Source organism: Boleophthalmus pectinirostris, unplaced genomic scaffold, assembly GCF_026225935.1.
Source record: "Boleophthalmus pectinirostris isolate CB_2022bp ecotype Guang Dong unplaced genomic scaffold, ASM2622593v1 HiC_scaffold_1, whole genome shotgun sequence".
In the NCBI taxonomy this organism is placed as follows: Eukaryota; Metazoa; Chordata; class Actinopteri; order Gobiiformes; family Gobiidae; genus Boleophthalmus; species Boleophthalmus pectinirostris.
The window spans coordinates 30,413,635-30,441,257 of record NW_026570970.1 but is presented as its reverse complement, the minus strand read 5'-3'; the positions used below and the strand labels follow the sequence as shown (position 1 = coordinate 30,441,257).

Here is a 27,623-nt window from a genome sequence, read left to right as displayed (position 1 = left end):
CAACTATAAGCTAATATAGTTTGTGTTGTCCAGTATTGTAAGGTATATTGTCTGTTTTGTTCTTATTGTTTCAGAGCACACAAAGATGGAGGATGAATTCTAGATTATGCAAGGTGCTTCACCTGCATTGACTAATATGAATATGGTGTGTGCCTGAGTGACAGGTGGTGGGTGGGGTGGTCAGTGGTGCAGATTAGCTACCTCATTTCCATCTGTTTGCCCCAGAGCAACTGTGGCAATAAGAGTAGTTTGCCACCACCAAGTGTGGAATAAATAAATAATCACTTTGAGATGCCTCAACATGTTTGTAAAAGTGCATCACAAGTCCAAGGCAACCTCATGGTGGATAGATATTGCGTTTTGCAGAGTATAAATCTTCATGAAATATTTTCTTACCACATTGAGGTTCCTGCTGTTGGTCTTGGCAAGCTCCATCATCATTGAGTCCATGCCACTGGTGAATTTGAAGTTGGATGGATGCTGTCTGTACTTCTTCTCATCCAGTGCTGAGGCTGCAGCTTTAGCTTTCTCCACCTCCAGAGACCCAATGGGCACCCAGGCACTGCCCTTCACCGAGGTCTCATAATCCATTTTGTAGTTCACCTGGAAAATATATTTTTTTGCATTGATAACATTGTACTTTACTATGAAAAAGAAATACATTCATAAATGTATGGGATGGAATTTGAAACATCTTGATTTCAAAAGCAGTATCTAGATGACTACCTTTCAAACTTTTTGTATTATGGATCAAACTATCAAAACTATGCAAGAAAGGTCACAATTTGTCCTACTGATGTGATTTTTAATAGTACCAGGGTTCATAGGAAAATCAAAAATCAATGTACATCATCAAGGGATACCTGATTTTTTCCCATGTATCTGAGCAAATTTTATCTTGTACCAGTACAGATAAATTGTTTAAGCAGCTCTTGGGTACAAAAAATGCCTACATGCGCACTCCCTGCATCTTATTTGAAAGTATTTTATTAGTCAATATTCACAAAGTGCCCGTTAGCATTCTGGTTGTTTTTAGCCTTACTGTGAAAAACGCTCATAAGCTCATCGCAGTGAGTAATTATGATGCTCAGAATACATAAGCTAATAAGGAATAACTTTGGACCACTGCAAACCATTTAAAATGAACTAGTTCTGTTTTTCATGTTTTGAAGACAATAACCATCAGTTACAGCACCTTAAAGGAATTCCCTAATACTCACATCACTTTGGTTAAAGTTCATAGTACGGGCCAGTTCCAAGTTCATGGCTCCAGGCAGGAGGCAGTAGCTGTGAGGGATCTTCTTGTACCCAGCCATGGTCTGAGCTTTGGTGGCCTGTTTGGCATGGACAATGCTCATCATGTCGACTGGGGAGTGGTACTTCAGCTTGGACTTGTGGTAGTCCTTCTTGTAGTTTTTGTCGCTCTGGTGTTTAGCCATCTCCATGTAGTGAACCAGGAGAGGGTCATCCTGTAGGCTGCGGAAACCAACATGGCGTCCCTTGGATTTCACAAACGCCTTCTTATACTGGACCTAGAGGCATACAATAGGGGGTAGGTGTGAGTGATGCGGCAAATAATTCTTTAAAGAGTTTTAAATATAAAGCAAGTTTTAGTTTTAATTCATTCATAGGTGTGATGCCTTCAGCGAGAATCTACAATGTAAAAGTCATGACATGTAGACAAAAATAAAGTAAAAATTGTGCACAAAATTTTGATTGGTAGTGTACAATTGTAAACTTATATTACTATTTCTGTACAATAACTCACCCATGTAATAGATGACATTAGGCCTTCTGTCATGTCAAGTTACAATTTTCATCTTGCACCACTTACTGCATACAGCCGAAATATTTTTTAATATGTACAAATCTGTACCGTACACATTTTTATTTTGTATTCACATTTATTCCCTTTTTGTTATCAAGAACTGTATTGTTATTTGTGAGATACTGTGTCCATGTAGATTTTGCATAGTCATAATGAGAGGTACTATATTGCATAACATATCACAATAACTTTTTAGTACATGTTAAATGGACTTACGTCACTGGCAGCGTGGCGAGCAGCTTTAGCAGCAATCACAGGGATGGCATCAGGTCTCAGGTCGTAACCCTTTGCAATATGCTCCAGCCAGGCCTGCTTGTAGTTTTTCTGTAATGACAACACGTACATAGAATGTTTTTATTAAAATGCAAGAAAAACATTTGACATTGATTTTTAAGGTTAGTGATCTCATTTTCAATATTGGAATGATATGATAAAAAAAATCCCCAAATATCACAGCTACAGTAAAATTGCTCTTCTCTAAATAAAATAATATTGTTACTGCTAGATAATTAACCACTTGATAATAAGAAATATCATTGTAAATCTAAATACCTGTGATGCTAAAGATGGGTGATATATCCGTTCCTATATCGGCCGATATTGATTACTTTATAGCAGTATCGATACTTGATACTGATATTCAATATTTTTCCCACTGCCCCATTCTCTTTGTGCCCTTTTTGAACAGACTAATGGTTTACAGTTTAAAATCTGGTACTCACGTTGCTCATGTTGTAGGCATTGCATTTGGCCTGAAGGAACTCAGGGGCATCTGGAGGCAGAGAGTATTTCTGATGGATCTCTTCCAAGCCTTTCTTGTAAAACAGCTACAAATATACAACATAATACAAGTTTAATTAACATACAATTGTAACTTAAAATATATAGCTACAGCAGCATTTTTTGCACCCATAACATTGTTTAATTGTTCACATAAATAAGTTTGTATATGTTAAATCTTACATCGCTTCTCTGCAGCTGGTTGACCTTGGCCTGCATCATAATTGGGTGATCATCGATGGCAGTGAAGGGAATAGTGTCTGGGTGCTGTCTGTACTTTTTCTATAGGAAAAAAACACAATAAACATGTTACATACAATATTATAACATAGAAATAAAAGTCAATGAAGGCTTAAAGTGTAATTGGTAGGTAATTATGTTTTTTCAAATTATTACTTGGTTTGGTGAGATAGTACCTGTGGTAAATATTTATCATAGTTTTACATCAATGGTGGGGAAAAATGTACAAAATACAGGAAGTAGCATTAAGATCTATAAATAAATAAATAAATAAATAAATAAATAAATAAATAAATAAATAAATAAATAATAAATAATATATATATATATATATATATATATATATATATATATATATATATATATATATATATATATGTGTGTGTGTGTTTTAGTGAAATGTACAAATGCTGAATGTACTCTACCTCATCGAGGATTTCAGCCGCCTTCTTGGCCTTCTCCACTTCCATAGAGCCAAAGGTAACCCAGGGAGAGCCTTTCACGTAAGTGTTGTAGTCAGATTTGTACTCGTTCTGTGAATAAAAATAAAAAATGAAGCAACATTCATTCATCAATGGAGGGTAATTTTTCTCAAGAAACATTTGAGAAGAAAAACTTTGAGAAATATAAATCTAAACCACAGTGTTTCTATCTAATACTACAAACTAATGCATAGTAAGATACTGTAAAATGCTCTTTTTCATGTGGTGTGTAAATTGAAAATGCCTGTTTCTTTGTTTTGCTTTTTTTTACATTGACGCTCCCTTTACCGAAGAGCACCTCTTTAACTATTTTACTACTTTTCATCACTACCCGGAGGGTTTTCTTTTGTACATTATTCCATATATCTTGCATCATATATTTGATGTCTTCTGTATGTATATAAAATGAAGAAATTAGTTAACATACAAAAAAACACTGAATGAGATGGTGTGTCCAAATTTTTGACTGGCAGTGTATCACTCATCAATAATGTACAAATTCTGTTTCTATATAATAAATGTACTCACGTCACTCTGGATGATGTTGGCTTTCTTGGCCAGGTCAAGCAGCACACTGTCATAGGGCAAGAAGTAGTTGCTGCTGATTTTCCTGTATCCGGCCATACTCGCGATGGCCTGGTTCTTTTTGGCCGTTGTCAAGGAGATCATGTCCAGAGGGGTGTGGTATTTCGTCTTAATCTTTTCATAGTCCTTGATGTACTCTTTCTGCAATGATAAATTAACATGTATTTATCTATACTTAAAATGGTTTAAATCATGTAAACTATAACAGGGCTGAACAATACTAAAATACAATAAAATGCTACATTCCAAAAAAAAAGGGGGGGGGGCTCATTTTACACCATTTTCTGATCTGTGATAATGCTGTTTCCTCATCAAAAAAAATAGTTGTGTGTTTTGTTTCATTCACACAAGTTTAACACACAAATCTTGCATATTTAGAGTTCCTCTCTCAAACAGCAAACACTCGTTCCACGTTGTGATGTGGTACTGTTTTTACACTCTATTCGCCTTCACTAGAAGTGCTTCTTCACAAAATGGAACAAAGCATTTTGAGCTTTTGACAACTTCACATATGTTTTTGATCTCACAAGACTCAATTTTGCGTAATATAGAACCTTTACAGTTGAATTTAAAAACAAATGATAAATTGCTTAAATAATTAGTCAAACTCTTTCAAATTAGAAACATAACATAAACCAAGGCAAAAACCAGGCTAGAACTAAAAGATTAAATGAATTAATAAACTGTACTTCAACTGAAAAAAGATAAGGATATTGCATTAACCCTTCTTCCAATATACCCTTCTTCCAATATACTTTCTTTAATATAATGTGCAACCCTAATATATAAATTACAAAGTTAAACTGACTTACATGACTTTGAATCTTAGCCACATGAACTGAATGCAAGATCTTAGGGTCATCATTGATGCTAAGAGCGCCAACCATACGTCCTTTATTCTTCTCATACTCCTTCTTGTATTTAACCTAAGAAGGAAAGCAAAAATATAAGCAAAAAAAAAAAGAAAAAAGAAAAAAATTTTAAAAATAAAGAAAATAAAAGTGCTATACGTACATCACTAGCAATGTTAGTGTGGGCGCGGGCTGCCAGGATTGAAATTGTGTCACCCTTAACTTCAAACTTCTTGGCTTTAGTTTTCTCCCAGTCATACTTATAGCAATTCTGGAAAAAAACATAATTTATGAATACAATTATTAAAAAACAATATTACATTTTAAAATATCCCCAAAATACATAGTAGTCTGGTTGCTTAATAATAAAGGCGTATACTTACATCACTGAGGTTGTAAGCGTTTACTCTGGACTGGACAAAGAAGGGATAGTCTGGGGGAAGGCTGTTCTTGAACTTCATCTCCTCGTACTGCTTTTTGTAGTTCAGCTGCAAAGAAATGGAATTATTGTTAAATATTTAGCCTGTTTGGTCAGATAGATAGCTAGATAATATTCAATTCAATTTTTACTTCTTTGAGGATTACATTCAGAAAATATTATGAAAATATTATGCCAACCAATCAGAAATTCTAAAATGTGCTTGAAAATGCGCTGAAACATCAAAAATATCAAAACTTCACCTTATACCATTTTTATTGGCTGTTTTTGCAATTGATGTTTTGCAATAATAGAAAATAGACTTGATATTCCAATTTGACATATCTCTAAGTGAATAACTGCAATTAACAATTTTCAGTAGATCTCCCACTTTAATATAACACGTCTTAAAGGTGCACTGTGTAACTTTTTCTTTGTCTCCATGGAGATGTTATTGCTTTGCCTGGAGTGTGCCACAATATGGTATTAGACTTGGCCATTTCCATACAAACAAGCATAGGACGCCACTAAGCTAAGTTACAGGCCAGATCTATGGAGAAGTGACCCCACACAAAGTGAGAATTCATGTATATAAAGGTATTTTTGAGAAATAAAAACAACTTGAATTGAATGAATGCAAGATAGATAGGTTTAATGGCATATTGTGATGGAATATTCCAGACAAAGCAATAACATCATCACAGAGACAAGCAGGTGGTGGACCCTCCCCCCAGAAAGTTACACAGTTCACCTTTAAATAAGATTTTTGTGGTGTATATATGAATTTAATTTAATATTTTTTAAAGCTTTTTGTAGTGCAAGTACACAGTGTTCCAAGTGAACCCCCTGAACCTTGAACATGTGATGTACTATTCTATATGGGCGGTACAAGCCTTTGATCAAACTACTGACAGTCATTTCTACCACTAGAGGTTGCCCTTGTCTTGATCACTGTTCTGAATGGCCCACAGGTGCCCCCTCCCTGCTCCGGCCCCCCTCTCTGATCACTGGGTTTATTCTAGGCCTGCCTGAATGCTCAGTGCTATTTTTACGACTCTGCGAGGGCTCTCCAGTTTCCATGGAGCCCACAGAGACAGCTGGGCCTCTGCTCGCATGATTGGGCACATTTTAAGGTGATCTGCATAACCAGGAGAATACGATCCACTCCGTTAACTACCACAGGGCTGCCGGTCAATTAGTAATGTATATAGTGTACCATGGAAATGCAGTAATTATACATTTAAATGACCTTAAAGTACTGCAGTTGAACAATTGCCCAAAAATGAAGTAGAAAATGTGATGTTGTCTGGTTAATTCTACAAGATTTGTCATAGCAAGTCAAATTAAATGGCCCATTACTTTATATATTGGCTTGAGGTTTGATCATACTGTATAGGGATATTTTGTTTAAAGGTTCAATGTGTAAATTTTCTGGTGGCTGGTCCACATTTGCTCAGAGTGTTCCACAGTATGGCATGGTCACTGACTCAATTACAGGTGTTTTTATTGCTGAGAAATACTTTGAAAAGAATGTTTTTTTACTGTGAGTTAGCTCGCTTCTCCACAGATCTGTAACTTGGGCTAGTGGTATCACATATTTGTCTTTATGAAAATAGATAAGTTGCCATACTGTGGAACATTTTGATCAAGACAAACTATATACTGCTTTGTTGTTAAATGCTATGGTGGATTTTTCATCACTCAAACTTTAAATGTGCACTATGTAACTTTTTGGTTGAGGGTCCGTCACCTGCTTGTTTGCATGGATATGTCATTGCTCTGCTTGGAATGTTCCACAGTATGACATTAAACCATACTACCTTACATTTATTCAATTACAGGTGTTTTAACTGCTCAAAAACAGGCATTCTGGCTGTAAGTGGAGTTGCCTCTCAACAGATCTGACCTGTAACTTGGTCTGGATTGATCTCCATGAAGATAGAAAGGTTAAATTCTATACTGTGAAACATTCCAGACAAAGCAATAACATCTCCATGGAGAAAAGTATTTGATGGACCCTCCACCAGAAAAGTTACACAATGCACTTTTAAACATTTACTGTATGGATAATATTGGTTCAAAATGTAAGAAATGTATGAATAAAACTTATTGTTATGCTTTCAGTACTATGTTGAATCACTTAAGTAAAAAGGGTAACTATACTTACATCGCTGAGTTGTTTGGCGTTGACTAACGCTTGAACCATGACGGGATTATCTGTGACCTGTGTGAACTTCACTTTGTCCGGATGTTGTCGATAAACTTTCTGCAAAACACACAAAAAAAACAAATATTCAGCTATTCAAATCATTTTTTACAAGATTATAAAATTATATAAATTATGATTAAAATGACTTACATCACTACAACTCTGAAGCTTCTTGGTAGCTTCATACTCGGGCGTGATGGTTTGAGGGAAGAAACATCTCGTCTTGATGTCTTCATAGTCTGCTTTGTATAATTGCTGAAATGTGAATTAATCAATTAATTAATAGAGTAAAATGTAATATATTATATCATACATATATTTTACATTAAAAAAGAAATAAGTAATTTAACCCTTTAAATCCCAGCCAAACACACCAAGGCCCCGTAGAATATTGGTCAAAATGAATGTAAGCATATGTTCTTTAATTGTATTGCTTGTTAACCTTTTATCTGTGAGGACTTGAATAGAATGTATTCTTTAAAAACTATATTTTTCCAAAATAAAAAGAACCCAAGAAGTTAAAGTACATAAGAAGACAAAATTAACATTTTTGGCTTAATATTTTGCCAAGTTAGAAATACAAATTATCCTGCACTCCCATTAATTGACACTGCAAAAATCAGCTATATGGGCCTTGTACTTCTAATATTAATTACATCATCCAGTTTTCACCAGATATAAAGCCACTATTATTTGAGTTTGACACCAACAACATATTATTTTGATACTGTAAGAATCTGGAATCAAATTGAGTTGATAATACAACTACTACTTTGACTAACAATACTAGCCATATGTATCAAAATAATCAGACAAATAATAAATATTTAATTACATCTTTCTTAAATTCTTCAACTTTCTGGCAGTGAAGCATGTACAGATCCTCATAGCTGCCGATGTAGTGTCCCTTCACCTCGTCCTCATACTTGTCTTTGTAATGTGCCTATAGAAGAAACAAACAGATGTTGAAATAGTAAAGTAGTTTTTTGTATTTTATTTATTTGTGTGTATGTATTTAGGTTAACATTCTTACGTCTGAGAACTTCTTAAGAACCGAGTCCATCTGGAATTTGGGCGTGTCACAGTAGTTGATGCTGAAACCTCTCGACTTTTCATAGCTGGCTTTATACACTTTCTGTAAGAAGAGGTCATGGAAAAAAAAAAAGTGAGTACCCGACACCCATGGAGACAAGCAGAGGCTGGACCCTTAACAATTCATAAAAATAGCGCAAATTGTTATTACAAATATTTATAGAAATTTAATCATTCAAGCAATGTAATGTTATGTTAGGTAACAGTAATTGCAATGGCATTATATTGTATTAGCATATGTACTTAAGGCCTTGACTGGCTTATAACCTTTACACAACAATGTTTTTATTATAATATATACTTTTTTTTTTTCTCGCACATACATCACTGAGGATCGTGCCGGCGTAACGTAGCTGTCGTAGGAGGGGGTTTTCTGTTGCGGGGAGCGTGTTGTAGTCAGACTTCATTTTCGTCTTTTCGTATTCCTTCTTATACTGGACCTAAGGGGAAAACAGAGAATATTCTATAGGTTTGGTTCATATGACACCAACACATCAACTGAGTAGTTTAAAGTAGTTTAAAATTCAACAGGTCATATATATGTATATGTATATGTATATGTATATAAATATGTGTGTGTGTGTGTGTGTGTGTGTGTGTGTGTATGTATATATATACATACATACATACATACATACATACATACATACATACATACATACATACATACATACATACATACTCATGATTAATATGTCACAATCTCTGACAGACAATGATATGGTTGAACATGTGTGGATTTTGTGTTTGGGTATTTCTTTCAACGCAGTGGATCTCCCATAGAGTCATTACATCACATTTTGAAAGCATCAAATAGAGCCTGTTTGTAAGTGACTCATGTGAGTGTAGAGGTTAGCCATGACCCAGGAGCTCATGCTCTCATTGTTGCATTGATTGAGTGACGTGTGTTTATCATTGTGACTCATAGTACAGTGGGTGGGCTTAAAAGATCAGGACTGGTCACCTGAAATTGTAAGCTACTGAAGTGAGTCAAGCTTTTCAAGATTATTAAAGAAATATTTCATTCACCATCCCTCTTCCATACTATATACTCACTGTCCCTCCTCTGTGCCATATATTCACTGTTCCTCCTCTGAACATATATTCACTCTTCCTTATTGAGCAAATGTATTTTAAATTGAAATACTGAAAGAACTGTTATACTGTATGAATGAAAGAGGTATTGTCATGAAGCTCAGGCTGACTGTCTGCAATAAATGCAATATTAGAAGAATTACAAAGCTCAACTGCTTTTTGGAAATCAGTTAAAGATGCATATGTATATTTAAAGAAATGTTACAAAATATATTGCGTAGAAACAAAAATTTCAGCTATTGACAGGTCTATCTATACCTTTTATATAACTGAGAGCATGACAGGACAAAACTACATCAAAAGGACAAGGGCAATGACTCATTAGGTTTTCTCCGTATTAGATAGTGCTGATAAAAATACTACTCCAGTAACTGGTATATTTAAATACTTGTGTACTTAATACTGTGTACTTACCTCGCTGGCGGAAATGCGAGCCTTCTTTTGCGTGTCATAAACGGGCGTCTCTGTTTGCATGAAATATATTTGGTCTTTGATATTTTCAAATTCTTGCGTGTATTTTCTCTGTAAAAGACAATGCCACATCATGAAATTAAAATGTGCACTGTTACTGTCTAAAGAATGCAGTACTGAAAAACTACGTATAGGAGAACTGGACTTACATGGCTGAGGTTATCCATAGCGACTCGGGCAGTGGCGACGTCAAAGTATGGCGTCTCACACCACTGTCCCCTCACGTTTTTATTATAATCCTCCTTGTACTTCAGCTGTAGAAGACAAATACAGGTTTACTCAGATAGTTTGATGCATAGTTTTAGTGTTTTACTGATCAAATACAAATAGTATGAATAGCAGCATCACCAAACTGTGTTGTAGTAACCTAGTTTGTCACAAAAAACTTAAGGATATCTTATATATATATATATATATATATATATATATATATATATATATATATATATATATATATATATATATATATATATATATATATATATACATATTATTATTATTGTTTTTTTTTTTTTTTTATCATGAAATTCAGTTGGAAATAACAAAATAGCCTTACTTAGTACTTAACATTTTCATTTAAATTTATATTCATGCCAAGCTAATAGAACAAAGCATAAAACTAAAATGGACTGCCTATAGATTTTAGAGAGCAATTTTCCCCTGGCATGTAGCTGATTGAGAACCACAAGAAAACAACTGCTTGCAACTATCACAGGCAACTGTTTCTCTGTCATGGTTCAACATCAGCATAAGAAAGAACTAAGGGTCAGGGCTTTGGTATAATTTCATAAAAACTACACTTTAATTTGCCTTAATAAAGCATGAGGAAGATTTAATTCATCATTTTGATTTATTTTTTTTTTTTAATTAAGAATGATTCAGCCTTAGTAACTACTTAATTAAGAATAGTATTAATTACCTATGTTATAATGGAGTTGTGTTTTGTTTCATTCACACACAAACCCTGCATATTTAGGCTCAGTTCATCTCTCAAACTAAAACTATGTTCCACCTTGTGATGTCATGTGGTAATACAGGAATACAGGTGCTGCACTGCATTTTTAAACTGCATATACATTCACTAGAATCATTTTGAAATTACCAGTACGTGACATCATAAGTTGGAAAAGAGCATTTTAAGATTTGGAGATGTAGACAGATTAATAATAAAGGATTACTGAAACATGCGTAAACTGAACAAAACACAACTCCAGGTATGTTTTTGAGCAGGTAACATTATAACATCACTTAAAGCTCACAGGAGGCAATTTTGTATAATATAGGACCTTTAAGTACCAGTAGTCACTAATCCTGAGTGAGTCTGAAGTGTTCAAAATTGGATGCAAGCCATTTAACTTCAGCTTGTAAAGGAAAAACCATATTGAAAAAATCACTGTTAATAAAATGAACAAAGTCATCTTTTTATATCCTCCCCACATGTATGTTCGTGTGTTACTGAGAATAGCTGGGGAATGCTATTGTTGCTTTCACATGCTTGGCTCATTGGGTTTAAAGAGGCAGTCATATAAAGGAGCAGGTGGAGGGTTACAACAGTAGTGAAGCTCTGGTTTTCCCTTGGCTTCACATGAGGGTGTTTCAATAACAGTGACATTAATTGTAATTACTGCTGATTTACCACTAAAAAGACTAACTTGAATAATATTAATTCTTACTGTGATTGTTTACATCGAGACAGATACATTTAATGCCTCTGTATGGAACATTCCAGGCTAAGTACTGTAATAACATTTCTTCTATTCTTCTATTCTTCTATTTAAACACTCAAAATCTTTACATATTTATTTGCTAGGGGCATCTCTGTTCTTTCTCAGACTGGTTTAATACACGCTTGTTAAATGTGTCGTAGACTACAAAAACAATGCCATTATTTTGAATTTTAATATACTGGAGATACTGTGGTGCTTTCTTTTGGGTAAAATGTTTAAAATATTTCCTCTGCTTTTTAAATCATGTTGAAATGTGCAAAACTGTTCTCATGTACTGTATTACTACAGTATACTTCTGCATCCTATTATATTGTATGTTTACAAACCTTTTGAGAAATGTCTCTATAACTGGTTTAGGTTGATCTGGTCCTAGTTCATCCTGATTTATTCTCAGTTCAATGACATTTCTATGTAGAGTAAGCCATAAACCAGTACAATTACAAAATGCTCAAAAAAAGTTTTTTTTTTTTCCTTACATCACTGCGCTGAAGAGCCACTCTCTTGGCCAGTTCCACTTCAGGAGGATCAGCCAGCGAGGTGTACTTGGCTTTGCGTTCGTCATGACCCTTCTTATACTGAACCTATAGACAAACACAGCAAGAATATACATTTACCAAAGGGCTGCAAAATTAACTGCAATCAAATTGAAATTGTGATTTGAATAAAGGCAAGTTTCCGTCAACACTCTCACTCCACCTCTGCTTAGGTGTGGGCCATTTCCCTCAAACAGGTCCTCCCTTTTCCAAAAAAGATCAAAGTTCTCAATGTAGTGCACAATTAGCAAACAAACAACAAAATATCCTGTCTCATTCTAGATGAAAACTGCTAACCATGTAGTTTAGATTTGTACACACATGTACTGAAATGTGATTCTTGTTTCAGTTTGTCGCAATGTCAGAAAAAAAACACAATTTTATATTTTCCCCAAATTGTCCAACCCTTATTCACTATGGTCATTAATTCCTCAAAAGCTGACAATATTTGACCCAGATCCATTGTCCTATAATAGCTTTTATGTGTCCTCTATCACATCAGTAAAAATATAATGTCTCTAAGGAAAATTGGACGATTTAATTACTTTGAATGGCTACATATGACACATCTGAGTCAGCATGAACCAATGGACTGTGAAGACATTATAATAGCCACGCTGAAAATGTGCTAGCTAAGTAATTTGGATTTTGCAAAGTTAAGAGCAGCTAAAGCATTGCCTTAAGTGATAAATTGCATATGATCAATGAACTGGAAATTGCAGAGTGAATTAGTATTTTATCCATTCATCAATCTAAAATGTTGTAAGCATATATGACTTTGCACAAAATTTGTATAAAAACTGCATATTTTCAAATTTATTAACTATGTAAGAAAGTTATGTATTAAGATAGATACTAAAAAGGAAAAATGCTGCTACTTGCTGCTACCTCAAGAGAGCATATTATCAATCAGTCTCCACTGTCACTGCCACAGGTGCACGCCCACTTCTCTGTACTTACTTCATTCTCCAATTTATTTTCTTAACCAGTGATACACACAAGATTCAGCAGTGTTATGTAGTTCTTTTGGTAGAAATAAAAAAATAATAATTTTTGTTCCCTCGCACTAATCATCCACGGGTGTCATACATTAAAACTATATACCAAACAAAAGCACAATATGTTTTTTTAACTCAACTACTCACATCACTGAGGACCTCCTGAGCCTTGGCCACTCTACGCAGCTCAGGGCTGTCGCTGTACGGGAAGTACGTGGTCTTCTCCTCATTCCAGTCATCAGTGTACAGTTTCTGAGAAAGAGGAAAAGAAGAAATTTTGTTATTAACCAACCAAGAATTTTAAGTGGTGGCAGTAGCTCAGTTGGTGGAGTTTGTTTGAGCCAGTGAATTTTAATAAATATACCTGATACTTATACATGCAGTAAACACTACTAAGAGGTCATTTCCAAGGTGGGTGAAGTGTCTTGCCGAAGAACACAACAACAGCCATAGCCACCTGCTGCATGGTTAAATGTATGTCTGTTACTTACTTTGCTGTAGTTAGCAGCATTCTTCACAGCCAGAACCAGCTCAGGAGCATCAGGAGGCAGCAGATAGCGGTCCTTGGTTTCATCCCACTTCTGCCTGTACAGGACCTACAAACATAAAAACAATAAACATATACTCTCTTAAAATCATTCATTGTTTATAAACTAGATTAGCATATAAAAAACAACACAATTAGTATCTCTTTAGAATCTCATTCTACATGGAAAAGGGGAAATTATCTTACAGAATTTAACTAGTTTATGTTCCAATGAGATTAATTTGATCTTCTTCAACTTTAAATATTCTGATTTGATTTAAAGCAGTTGGGTTAGATAATTCTATTTATAAAATCACCATCATAGTAAAATAGGGCTATTTTATTAAGAAATATTAATTAACACAAAATTAACCAATGTATGCAAATCAGCAAAAGATAGTTAGATGACTGGACCCTAAAATAAAGACATGTAACGATGGTTAGCTGTCTTTCCTTTAAAAAAAAAAAAAATCACAAAAGGTATATATTTTAATAGTATATTAGTTAATAAAATGACATTGATTCAGTATTGATTTGTGTGTGTGTATATGCATCATATAAAAGGAGTATTATTGTTTGTAATAATCAGTCGTACCTTGCTGACGAGCTCAGAGACACGCTTGACATGGGCAATCTCTATGGCCTCTCCGTCATACAAACTCGTTGTTCGAACCTTGTTACCCTCCATCCGGTATTTCACCTGACACAAAATTACACAATATTAGCTTTATCTTATAATTGAAGGACCTATATTACGCTATTTTAAGATCTATGCTATAATGTTGTTTCCTCATCAAAAACATACTTAGAGTTTTGGTTTGCTTATTGCACACATGTTTAACAAATAAATCCTGAGTTCTTCTCTCAAAAACTCTGTTCCATCTTGTGATGTCATGTGATAATATAAGAAGCTCTCCACTGTGTTTTTAAACTTCATACACTAAATTAATTTGCATAAAACTGAAATTAACATTATCTAGGGCAAAATGTAGCTGTTAACTTAAACTATCACTACACCACAGAATGGAACAGAGCATTTTGAGCTTTATAGATGTAGACAGACTTATAATAAAGGATTACTCAAACACATGAATGAAACAAAACACAACTCCAGGTTTGTTTTTGATGAGGTAACATCATTTTAACATGGCTATAAGCTCACAAAAGTATATTTTTCAGTCTATATAAAAACATAAATTATGTATTATGGTGTATACTGTTTGTGAATCAATTGGACATCTGAACTTTGTAAGGAGAATATAAAACATATCTATCTAAAGAGTGCTGTTTTCAGTATGTTTTGTACCTCGCTGAGCTGCTCCTGGGCCTTCCTGATGCGGATCATCTCGGGGGTGTCCGTGATGGCAGCAGGAGGAGTCCCTTTGGACAGCTCATAGGCCTGTCTGTATTTATTCTGTCACAGTCCACACACAGGGAAAACAACATTCAGTATTCACAGTTTACAACAGTATTCTCTGATAATACTATAATAACAGTAAAGTAGTCATTAATCAAAGATATATATACAAAAAAATAACATAACGCTACATAAATTAAAGAATGAATATCTAATGTGCTATCTATACATTTAATACAATTTAATACAATCATAACATTAACAGAAATGACAGAATATACTATATGCGTATGAGATATTTTTCATTTTAAATGCTTTTGTATATGTCATTTGTTTCAAACACGTCTATGAATTGTGTTAAAACTTACTGACCTTTGATTAAACTCTTCTACAAATGTGTCTTTATACAAATGAGTATTGTAGACAGTGGATATTTTAATAAATTCCTCATAAAGAATATAAATATTATGTTGTGTTGTCTCTTACGTGGCTGAACTGCTCCAGCATCTTCTGGCTGTGGGCCAGGTACGGAGTCATGAACTTGGAAGTGTCCACCTTCACCTTGGGCCTCACGGCCCTAGAGGGCAGCCCAGTCTAGGCCAAGAAATAAACAGTTAACTTCTATAGATATTTTATATTTTACTTGTATATATTTTATATATGAAAGAGGTTGCTGTTGGAGGTAAGTGGTGCCCTATTAAGGCTGCACAATATAAAAAACATAACACAAGGCTAAAATTGGGTTAAATTAATAAAACCCTGAATAAAACTTAAGGGGAAATATATAACGTTTCTGGTGGAGAGTCCTTTGCCTGCTTTACCAAGAATACTCCACAATATAACATTAAACTCGTCTATATACATGGAGACAAAAAAGACAAAAAAGTGACACTATCAGGCCAAACTGCAGGTCATATCTGTGAAGAGGTGACCCCACTCACAGTAAGACTGCATGTTTTTAAAAATTATTTCTGAGCAATAAAAATAACTATAATAAAAAAATATATATAATAATAATTAAATAAAAGCAGGGTGAAGATTTATTCAAGACTCAGGGCAAAGCAAAAACATTTCCATGGAGACAAGTAGGTGGCAGACCCTCCACCAATGAAGTTACATTGTGCACCTTTAATTCATATTTTGCAAGTAAATGATTAAACATGTTCAATGTTTAATGAATTTTCAAACATCAAATATTTTCAAAATTTGTAATTCAAAACTTGATTGTGATAAAATTAATTTGAGGATGATGCAAATTGTACAGCCCTAATCACTATCACTACAAAAGCAGGTACTAATGCTTTTACCACTGCAATAAGCTATACTAGTAGCCATAGCTCTTACAGCAGCTTAGCGCAACTTACCTGTCACCAGGGTCTAAACTAGCTCACAGCAGCACATATCTACATCATAATGCTTAAAAAAGAAGCATTATGGTAATGATGGAAATGGTATGATGTGTAATGAGAAATAAAAAGTAAAAAATAAGAACATGTGAGGAACGGTAGATTGAAATGTTGTAGGCTGCAATATCAGTATTGGTAACACTTTATAATAACTATACTACAGCCTTTAAAAGCATGAGGAAAGAGAATTCATGATGACCAAATGATTAATTAAGAATGTTTCTGGCCTAGTAACTACTTTATTAAGAGGTTAGGGTTGGTTAGGGTATTAATTAAGTAGTTATTAAGCATGAATAATTCAAATATAAATAATAAATAATAAAAATAAATGTTTTGTTGATGAATTTCTCCATGTTTTATTAAGGCTAATTAAGATGTTGTTATTACCAAATAGTAAGTATTACCAAAGTTAGAGATAGACCGATATCGGCCTATATATCGTGCTGATTTTTTGCACTTTGCACAAGAATTGGCTATCGGCTTTAAATCTTCAGCACAGGCCGATATTTAGGTTTGGCCGACGTGCCACTTTTAGATAATGCTCCCTTTGAACACATTTGAACACAATATTAAACTGCTCCCTTTTAGGTTTATGATTTTAAAAAAGAGCTGTGAGTCTGTAGTCATTTAAATTTAATCATTTGAGCAACATAATCCAAATAGGCCCAAAAATATCGGTTCCACTGGAGTCTACACAATCAGTATCAGCCTCGGCCATATTGATTTCTATCCAAAGTATTTGATTTAGCTGAAGTTGCCTGTTTCACCATTTACAGTTTCCATATTTTGGGTTGGAAATGCACATACAAATACACTAGCATGCGGACATGAAGGGCAATGCACCATTGCTAGCATAGCGGCCATCCTCGGTCCCTTGAAGGAGGTGCTTTACCTGCTGCATAGAGCCACTTGAAGTAGTTGTAGTATACTCCTCCGTGGTATACTCCTCATAAACATACTACAAATATAGGACACTATGTGGTTTCAAAGGTTATGGGAGAAACAGCACAAGATAAACAGGGATTGAGGTTGAATTTTCTCCAGCTCTGCTACTACTACTACTACTACTGCACTATTAAGAGAACTAAAATGAAACAAGGGCAAATAAACTACAAATCAACCAAAAGCATCTGAGAAATAAACCAGTCAACACTGCAATTTAGGTCCTATCTAGTCAGTACGACCAGAAGTAAACATCCTGCCTAAACACTGAACTTTGAATCTTCTTTATAACTGAAATATTGATTACATTACATACATTAACAAAACAAAAATAACATTACAACTTAGAATCTTGATTTAAGAGGATAAGGTTTTACTTCCACAACCTCTTGCTCCTTGATTGCTCTTGTCTATTTCAGGCTGCATGCTGAACACACCTATATTTCACTGTGATGACTACACGCCTTCTAAACCATGGTCTCATATGACAATTATTCATTTCTATTTATTCATTGTACTGGCTGTGCCTGTGATCAGTTGCTACAGCACAGATTGTTTGCACAGCTTTCCAATCCCAGGGTCTGTTCACACAAAGTCCTATAGGATTACACTGACCCAAATAAAATTACAACAAAGTCAACAGAGTAGGTTAGGTGCTGGTCATTAGCAAACCAATTTTCTATAATTTCAAACCCCGTAGTTAAAGGAGACATAGTGTGCTTTAAATTGCATATATTACGCTATTTTCTGATCTATATTCTTATGTTGTTTCCTCATCAAAAACAAACCTGGAGTTGTGCTTTGTTCCATTCACATGTTTAACACACAGATCCTACATATTTAGTTCTTCTCTCAAACAGAAAACACTGTGTTCCACCTTGTGATATCATTTAGCAATACAGGAAATGTTTCACTGTGTTTTTAAACTCCATATACCTTCACTAGAATCATTTCAGTAATTTCAGGCCTGGAATTGCCAGTGTCTACTGAACAAAAGGTAAAATGTAGAGGGTAACTTGAAAGCTACCGCTTCATGACATCACAAGATGGAACAGAGAGGTTTTGAGCTTTGGAGATGATTTATAATAAAGGATTACTCTAACAACACCAGGTATGTTTTTGAGGAGGTGAAAGCAGAGTATTTTCTAGTGCATGGTCGCTTGCTTGTCTTCATGGAGATGTTCTTGCTTTGCCTGGAATGTATATAGTAATCATACTGTGACATTAAACATATCTAGATCCATGGAAAGATGAAGCCACCAGGCCAAGTTATAGGTTTGATCCATGGAAAATTCTAGGAAATGCAAAAACATCTCTTTGGTGGCTGAAAAGTCAGTATAAATGAAACAAGTTTGGGGAAAAAATAAGTAGGCATCTTAATAACAGATATACATTGGTATGCTTTGTAGTGGAAAAAATGTGAGTAGTTTGGAAGTTCATAAGGTTCACTTGGCATAATATGGCTCCTTTAAATGTATGCTGTAGCAAAATGTAGATCTAAAACCACCAGGAATGCACTTTGAGTCCAAGAGTGTCTTCCTTTCCACACATAGCACACTCTAAATAGCATGTCTAACTTAAGGCTAAGTTCCACAGCCAAGAAGAAACTCTCACATTAACTCATATAGCTTTTAACATTATGATCTTGAAGTGCAATTTCATCACCTACAAAATTTAGAAGATCATAGGCAAGTTCACAACAACAAATTGGACTAAACCAGGACTAGAACAGGCCCAAACCAAGTCTACAACAGGACTAAACCAGGATCAAACCAGGCACTAAAATACAATGTGAATGCATCCTTAGCAATACAACACAACATACAAAACATTACAATATTTTCTGCACTGATGACTAGGGTATTCATTGCCTACCCTGTTTAATTCCAGCTATTCAATTCTGTTAAATTCATTCAAAGTGTAAACTCCAACCTGCTCTAACAAAACAAAGCTTAAACAAAAATGTTCATCATCTGATCTGATTTTGAAACCTTAAAAATTGATCAGTAAACTAACTTGGAATTTTCCCTAAACTGAAAAATCATTCTTGTACAAAACCTGGTTAATCTACCTCTTGATCTGAACCAGAGCTGAGAGAAAAAGCATCTCAAACCATTATCAACATTTGTAAGTGGCTTCATAATTATAATCTATCAGACACGAGAGAACCATAGGAATACAATAAGGACCTAACCAGCTATTATCAGTAATAGCAACTGTCCTATGCCATTACAAGCTAAGTATATTAGTACTGAATGAATTAATACTATGACCTTCTATTTGAACTTCTAGAATATGCTACTAAGGTCATTTATAGCCTCTGCCGTCTAGGTTCCGTTTCTTCTACCAGTCAATGTTCCCAAAATGTCTACTTCTAAATTTGTCATATGGCTAGACTGAGAAATATACATCTAAAAAATGTTTATTTAACAGTAATCTTTAACAGCTCTGAAAATTGTGAAAAGATCTTATAAACTCATTGTGGTTAATAATTAGGATTCTCAGTAATGTATAAATGAGAAATAACAGCCATTGGACCACTGCTGTTTATAAAGAAGCAATTCTGGTTTTCATATTTTTGGGAGAGTAAAAATCAGGTGCAGCACATTTAAGTATACTACGACCAAAATGCTACTACTACTTGAAATTTAGTACTGCAAAATTGTAATAGAATAAATGCCTAATGAATTATTGGCCTATTTCAAACATATTATTAGTATTTTTAGACTAAAAAGCCTTGCTAGCACTATGTTTCTCCCCATTCTGTAGATACATATGAGGCCATCTTACTTAAATGCATAATTTCTCCACCGTCAGATGAAAGTTTAAGTGAAACCAGAGTGTATGTGATATAGATATATCCTCCCTCGTATTTTGATTTACTATCTTTTTGATAGTAAATCACTGATATGTTATATGGAAGTTTAATTAATTAATTTAATTAAACTTTTTATTTAATTTAATAACATTTTTAATAAAAATCATATAAACTTCCCTATAAGGTATCAGTGTTAACTGACAAAAAATACAAAGCTATTTTAATCCTATTTCACCAGGAAATAAGGATTAGAATGAAGCCTTCTGCTTTCACTCTTCTACTGGACACTGACATGGAGACTTTGAACAACACACACTAGACATTGAGCAGTACATTGAACATATAAATAGAATAACAGTAATAGTGGCACAGTTGGAAATGACATAAAACAAATACAATGTCTATACAATGAAACAATGACAAAATGCATTGGTAACTACAACATCTAAAATGGTTGGCCCCTTGATTAGATGTCGTATGTGTAATCAGCCATAACAAACCTACCGGTATATACTTTTTGTCTTCAAAACATCTTCTATTCACTATAATGGTGAGGACTTTTGAAGTTAGACACCCCTAAATTGTGATTATTCAAGAGCCTATTTTGCTAAGATAATGATCAGTTATAAGCTTTTTTTAGAATAATATACACATTTTATTCATATGACCAGAAGTCAAAGCAATGTAAGTGGTCCACTAAATGAGAAAGACCACAACTCACTTAATGACAAACACAATTTCATGGATACATTTTTCAATTATAAGTTTAATAGGTTAAGTATAGTACTTTAGTATTGCAGACGTCTCTAAATGTTTTCTTTTTAATGTCTCGATACAACAATTTCAAACTCAATTTCAATACTATAAAGACCTAATATCCAATTTGTCTTTTTAAAACCACAACTTTTCATGCAATGCAATGTAATTTTTAACACAACATGATGGTAGTTTTCTTTTATCATGTGGTCTTACATTAGTTGTGATAAATCTTTTTAAAACTGCTCAGGAAAGGTTAAATTTGTTCTGCCGGTGTGATTGGTTCAATATTTATACTTGTTCAAATTATTATAGTTTCAATACAAGTTTTAGAATAGGTATTGGTGTATTGATTTTGTGACAACCATATATTAAACTTTATCATTGACAGCATTAAGTAAGTTAGGTGGAAAAGTTAAAGCTGGTGGCACACTGTAAATCCAAGCTAAAACAAGTGAGCAACTGTCTTGTGTATTCTGTGGGTGATGAGCGATGACACTAGACTGGCTAATGGTATGTGACCATCTGCCAAAACAAGACTTTAGCTGTCTGTGCCTTCAAAACAACACAATATTGATGCTTGCTCATACTGTATATTTGTATTTGTATATCAAAGTCTATTTTTATTGACCTTATTATATTGCCTGTCTTTATTTTTGTTTTACCAGAGTGTATATCATTATTCACTGTTTTATGTTATACCATAACACTGAAGTGATAGCAATTAAACCTATTCTGATTTGATATAGATCTTTTACTTTAAAGTTTAAATAATGTGTGCATTAAACTTAATGTAATAACATTTGTTAATTGCGCACCATGTAATTTTTCGAGGGGTAGGTCTGTTGTCTTCTTGTCAAAGTTAGCACTTTGCCTGGAATGTTCCAAAGTATAGAATAAAACATAGGAATGCAAATTAATGCAAGCAGGAGGTATCGCTAACCAATTTACAAGTCAGATTTAAGCGTGTTTTTAAGCAGTAGCAACATCTTGACTGAATAAATGCCAGATTGATATGTTTAATGCCATACTGTGGGACATTTTTAGCAATTCCATCATCGTGGATAGAAGCACAGAAGAGGCAAGTGGTGGATCCCCTACCAGAGAAGTTACATAGTATATACTTTTAACTAGTACAGATACCATATTGATTGTATACATGGTCCTATTGGAGTATTTATGTGAAACCAGATCAGATATTTAAAAAAAATATATAGTATACATGAATAACTATTATAAAAGGATAGATTATTCAGGTTTTTGTGAAGAACATGGTTTATGAATTGACATTATGTGCCAATAATATTTTACTTTTGCAAGATTGATGTTTTCACAAGACCACAGCGTGCCCATTTAATTGCCAGTTAACGTGCAATGGACATATTACTAATTGCTTACAAGAATAACAAGGTAATACACATCAATTCATTTATATAGCCATCTTTCTACTGTATATTTCATCAATCTACATAATGATACTTGGCTAGATATTATATTAGGTAAGAGTTTAATTTAAATCCATTCATGATTTATAGCAGGTTGTTAAGGGCCACCCCAGACTTAAAACCAGTTAAAAACCTCTCTTGAAACAGTATCCAACATGGAAGGCAGGTTACATGAACTGCTGACTGTAAGGACAACTATTCAAGGGGCCAGCCACTATCTTATACACTGCAAACATCACTATAACCACTTGAGTTTAAATGACTTGAAATCAGAATAATAATTAGTGCTGTAGTTCTAGTTACATAGCACACAATCATTATTTCACTATTTACTTTTTAATTTACCCTCTATGCAGCAGCGTCTGACAATGGGAAAAGTCTTGCAACAACAACATACTGAAATAAGTTATAGTTACCCATAATCTAGTAAATAAATCTCAAAAAACTAAAATTAAAACTGTAAATATGTCTCCTGAGTATGTTTCTATTAGTTTAAAAAATCTGTATCACTGACAATACATTGATTGCATAAAATGTCCTATTTACCTGAATAAAACCAGATTAAATGGAGTTCATATAATTAAAGATTTTGTAAAACAAATGCATCCAAAAAGCAGTAAACTAGTCTAACCTATATTATTTTCTGCATTCAAGCCTATTAAACAAAAGCAGATCAGTTTTTGCAGTGTAGTCAGTCCAAAATAAACTCAAACTGTGTGTCAAAGCAATGAATGAAAAGTTTAATGCAAGTTTACATACCTCCTCCCCATCTTCAAGTTCCCCAATTTCCTCGGTGTCCGCCATTTTGAGACGGGTTAGGGCTCTATTGAAAAGACAGATTCAATGTAAGTACTTAGATACTGTCAGTCCTGCTTCAATGTTTGGTCTTGAAATCTAAGTAACATATGCACACATTAGCTTTGAGTTAAAGGAGAGTTTTCACCATTGTAAAAGAGAAAGTATCTAGGTTAAGCCAACAGACAAATGGGCAACAGCTAGTGGGGTATTTTAAGAGACTGCCTGCCTGCCTGTGTAACCTCCCACTTTTAAAATCAATTAAAAACATAAAAATAGCAAACAAAATTGAAATAAAAATCAAAACTCTCCAACAAAATCACACACCGTACCAGTAAAAGATTCCCGCGATATATCCAGGTAGCAAATGAAGCTTGAATCTTCCAATATCTAGTCCCAACTTTGTGAATTGCCCTAAACAGAATGGTAAGAAAATGGAAAATATAGCTAAAAAGTCAAGATAAAAGTTATGGAAAATTAGGGATTAACAAAGATGGGGTTAGAAAGAGGTAAACTAGACTGGATTAACCCAGGTTTTGAATGTGTGACAGTGGCCCCTCCCCTTTAACGGGCCATAACAGACAGGACACCACAGGCCTTTTGGTTGAAGATTGGAGACAGCTGAACCAGTGCTACAGTGCTATTTGACATGTAAACTAATGCCACAAGCTGATTGGTGGACTGCGTTTAGCTAACAGAGATGCAATGCCTTCTGAGGCTGCAGGTTAAATATAGGCTAGCATACTAACTAGCTTTTTTTAGCGCTAAGCAGAAAATTCTATAGGTTAAAAAAGATTATTTCAAAGTAAAAAAGAGATAGGAAAGATGTTGGAGGAAGTTAGAAGAAATTGCAAGTTGGAGTTGGGGTTCGGTGAGTTGGCAAAGCAGAGGTGAAAAGGTCATAGCATCCAATTGGAAAAAGTTGGTGTATCTTGCTTGTTTCGTAGTACTTTGTTTTGATTGTTACTCCACAAAAACAATTCAGGCTTCTTAATCCTCATTGAGATCCTTCAAATAAGCTGGCATCAATTTGGCAGAAAAAGACATCTCCAAGACCGAAAGCAATGCCGTAGATTCATAATTAACCAATGCATGTCACCCTCTTATATGCTTACCCGTTGAATTAGAAATAAATGGTCTCCCAAGTCGCCAAAGCCTCCCCAGCTTCCCTCCAGAGAAACGCTGGGCGACAGCACACAGCTGAGGGTCCTACACAGGATCTCATGTGCGCAAATGGGCCAATGGCAAACCACCAATCTCAGGTTTCAAAATCTAAATATACCAATGTGAGGTTTTCGGATAGGAGCACCTGTCGGACATCAGAGGGGCAGTGATGAGGAAGACGGGGGAAATACAGGAGCAAATCCACAGGGTACATTGTCAGTGTTGGGGTGGTGTTTGTTGACAAAATGGTTAGCAGTTAGCATAAGCAACAATGCGTATATTGATATCCATGGGTTTCAGAATGGTGGAAAATTAGGACAGATGCCATAGGAATTAACGATGTAAAACTAAATATCTTACTTTTTTAATGGTAATAAGTCCAAAAAATGTTGCCTATAAGGAAGATGAAACCTATGAATAGGAGAGTAACAAAGATGGTAGGTTTCTTCAGAGGGTCAGTTTGGAATGACCTAAGGAATTGGGCCACAACTTACTGGAGAAGAGCAGAGAAAGTCAGTTTAGTTAAATTTGAATTCATCTGAAGGACTAATAATAAAAAAGAAAATCATGTTGTAATTAAAGTTGTGGATCTGCTACCTGGTTATCAGAGAGTCACTTATGGACAGAGGGGCAGGGATAAGGAAAACAACAAAAGCAGGAGCATGTTAAATTGTTAGAGTGTTGAGGCGATGTTGGCAAAAGCTAAAGAAGGTTTAGCATTTAGCGGTTAACTTTTAGCAATGCGTAAAGATGTCTAATATAGGATAGTGACTTCAGTAAAAGGCGATGTCGGGTAGGCTACTTCAGAGGGTCAGTGTGGGCCTCAGCCTGTTAAGTAATTGGGTCAGGGGAGCAGAGGCCAGAAGCCTAGTATCATCACTAGTATTTAGAATTGTTTTTGTGTTTTTCTTTTTGTTTCCTGCTTGTTTTTTTTTTTGTTTTTTTTTTTTGCAGGAAGCTGAAATTTGTATAAGCAAAAAAAAAAGTTTTAGTCCTGGTTTAGCCATAGTCTAGTCCAGGAAGTGTGAACCCATCCATAAGAGTGAAAAATATGCACAGAGAAGGCCAGAAGTCTACTACAACCGTTTTCATTTTTAATGTTGTATTTAGAATGTATTGTATTGTGTTTGTTTGCTTTGTTTCTTATGTTTCTGTTAGTTGATCTATTAATTTTTTGTTCTTGTCCTTTTGTATTTACCTTTATATGTCTGTATTTTTAATGAACCACTTATTCTTTATATTTTAATTTATGTCAGACTTATCAAAGTGCAGTATAAATATGTGAATCTGACTAGAAATTTTCACTGTATGGCATTCAAGTTAATAGGTGACACAAGACCAAGTTACAGACCAGATCTGTGGAGAGGCAAAACCACTCACAGTTTGAGTACATGTTTTCCAAGAAAATAAAGCACTTGTAATATAATAAAAAGAAAGATCAATAAATTTAATGTTATCCTGTAGAAACATTCCAGGCAAAGTTACCACCAAAAAAGTTACACTGTGCTCCTTTAAAATAGGTAGTTTATTTGGTGATAAATAAAAGTACAAAATAAAAGACAGTATTTGTGAATCTAATGGGAATAAATTGAAGTATGGGTATGCTATGGTTGTGTGTTGAAATTGTATTCTGATAAATATTCATATAAAACACGTTTTAATATTTTGGTATTTGACATGAGTCTGTGTCTGTGGTATGTGATGCATTCTCACTGCTGCAGGAGCTCCACAGGTCAATGATGGACAGGAGCAGCTGACTCTCTCTCCTCTCTCTCCCTCCCTCCCTCCCTTTCTCCTACTCCTCTCTCTTTTCTGCCCTCTCTTCCACTCCTCCGTCTCTCTCCTTCTCTCTCTCATAGCACCTCATTCACTGACGCCTGCTTAGCCTCATTAGCATCTCTGCAGACTTTACTTAACACCACAGAATAGTTGGAATAGCATTACTATATTTTCACTTTTCTACTTTTGATTGTAATCTTATTATTAGCAGAAAAACTTTTGAAATAATTAAAATAAAAGGCTTGTTTACATTTTTTCATCTGTTTGAATGATAGAACAATATTTTATAGTTAGGTATTAATGAATATTAATGAACATAAAAATATGTTTGTTTGTTTGTTTGTTTGTTTTCATCTGGTAGGGGGGGTGTCACAGGGTTGTCTCCATGGAGATGTAATTGGTTTGCCTGGAATGTTCCACAGTACATCATTAAACTTATCTAGGTTGAATTCATGGCCTAGCACCAAAGTACATCTCTGGCATGTTAGTACCATATGAACCATCTCGCACTCTGAGGACCTTGGGGACCGACCTCCTGCTGGTGCCCAGAGGCAGGACTAAACACAGGGAGTCAGCGTTTCAGCATTTCAGTTTTATGCAGCTATACCTTGGAAGTCTTCCTAAAGATGTGAGACAGGCCTCTACTTACACTCTGTTTAAATCCAGGCTCAAAACAGTTTTGTTTAGCTGTGCATGTGACTGAAAGCTTTTCATGCTGCACTTTTCTCTCTCATTTAACGTCTCTCTCTTTTTAATTGTATGATGATTAATGTTTTTATTTGTTTGTATTGTAATTTTAATGTATTTCTTATTCTGTAAAGCACTTTGAATTACTTTGTGTACAAATTGTGTCATACAAATAAACTTGCCTTGCCTTGCATTTTTTAAAAAGGTACTTTCATTACAAAACATAAACATATATAGCTTGAAAAATATACATTCATACCATGAGCAGGCCCCTCTCCAAAAATCTGACCTGTAACAGCTTGGTGGTGTCACAGTTACCCTGTTTTATGAAAGGATGTTCATTTCCCGGTGAAGTACCTCCATTTAAAAGAATGACATGTCAAAAATGTATTTCCGTCAGCTCCTCGGGGAAACGAGGGAGACACGGACAGAGAGAAGAGTCTAATGCTTAGTCACTGAAAATAATATGAGAGGAGAAGGTTAGAACAGCTGCAAGAAAGACAACCACAACATCAACACGACCCATAGTTAAACATAGGGCCAAGCCACATTCAAAAACAATGAAATCCACTGAGGTAAGAGCTCTAATGAAGGTTCTGTGAAGTTTGGAAGGAATTATAACTATGGGACAAACACATG

At 34.7% G+C, this 27,623-nt stretch overlaps 1 protein-coding gene across 1 annotated transcript in view; it reads right to left on the bottom strand.

Moving 5' to 3' along the window:
- Nucleotides 1-17,527, bottom strand: part of neb (nebulin) — a 92,079-nt gene extending 74,552 nt beyond the window's left edge. The window contains exons 1-24 of the mRNA XM_055148249.1: nucleotides 17,491-17,527; nucleotides 15,679-15,786; nucleotides 15,142-15,249; nucleotides 14,431-14,535; nucleotides 13,801-13,905; nucleotides 13,457-13,561; nucleotides 12,255-12,359; nucleotides 10,201-10,305; nucleotides 9,995-10,102; nucleotides 8,809-8,925; nucleotides 8,427-8,528; nucleotides 8,229-8,336; nucleotides 7,544-7,648; nucleotides 7,352-7,450; nucleotides 5,150-5,254; nucleotides 4,930-5,037; nucleotides 4,728-4,841; nucleotides 3,859-4,056; nucleotides 3,274-3,381; nucleotides 2,792-2,890; nucleotides 2,551-2,655; nucleotides 2,045-2,152; nucleotides 1,221-1,532; nucleotides 397-603 (exon numbers count right to left, since the gene is read on the bottom strand). Of these exons, the coding sequence (XP_055004224.1) occupies nucleotides 397-603; nucleotides 1,221-1,532; nucleotides 2,045-2,152; nucleotides 2,551-2,655; nucleotides 2,792-2,890; nucleotides 3,274-3,381; nucleotides 3,859-4,056; nucleotides 4,728-4,841; nucleotides 4,930-5,037; nucleotides 5,150-5,254; nucleotides 7,352-7,450; nucleotides 7,544-7,648; nucleotides 8,229-8,336; nucleotides 8,427-8,528; nucleotides 8,809-8,925; nucleotides 9,995-10,102; nucleotides 10,201-10,305; nucleotides 12,255-12,359; nucleotides 13,457-13,561; nucleotides 13,801-13,905; nucleotides 14,431-14,535; nucleotides 15,142-15,249; nucleotides 15,679-15,786; nucleotides 17,491-17,499 (2,853 nt within the window). The 5' untranslated portion in view covers nucleotides 17,500-17,527. The remainder of the gene's footprint in view (nucleotides 1-396; nucleotides 604-1,220; nucleotides 1,533-2,044; nucleotides 2,153-2,550; nucleotides 2,656-2,791; nucleotides 2,891-3,273; nucleotides 3,382-3,858; nucleotides 4,057-4,727; nucleotides 4,842-4,929; nucleotides 5,038-5,149; nucleotides 5,255-7,351; nucleotides 7,451-7,543; nucleotides 7,649-8,228; nucleotides 8,337-8,426; nucleotides 8,529-8,808; nucleotides 8,926-9,994; nucleotides 10,103-10,200; nucleotides 10,306-12,254; nucleotides 12,360-13,456; nucleotides 13,562-13,800; nucleotides 13,906-14,430; nucleotides 14,536-15,141; nucleotides 15,250-15,678; nucleotides 15,787-17,490) is intronic.
- Between the last annotated feature and the right edge of the window lie 10,096 nt (nucleotides 17,528-27,623).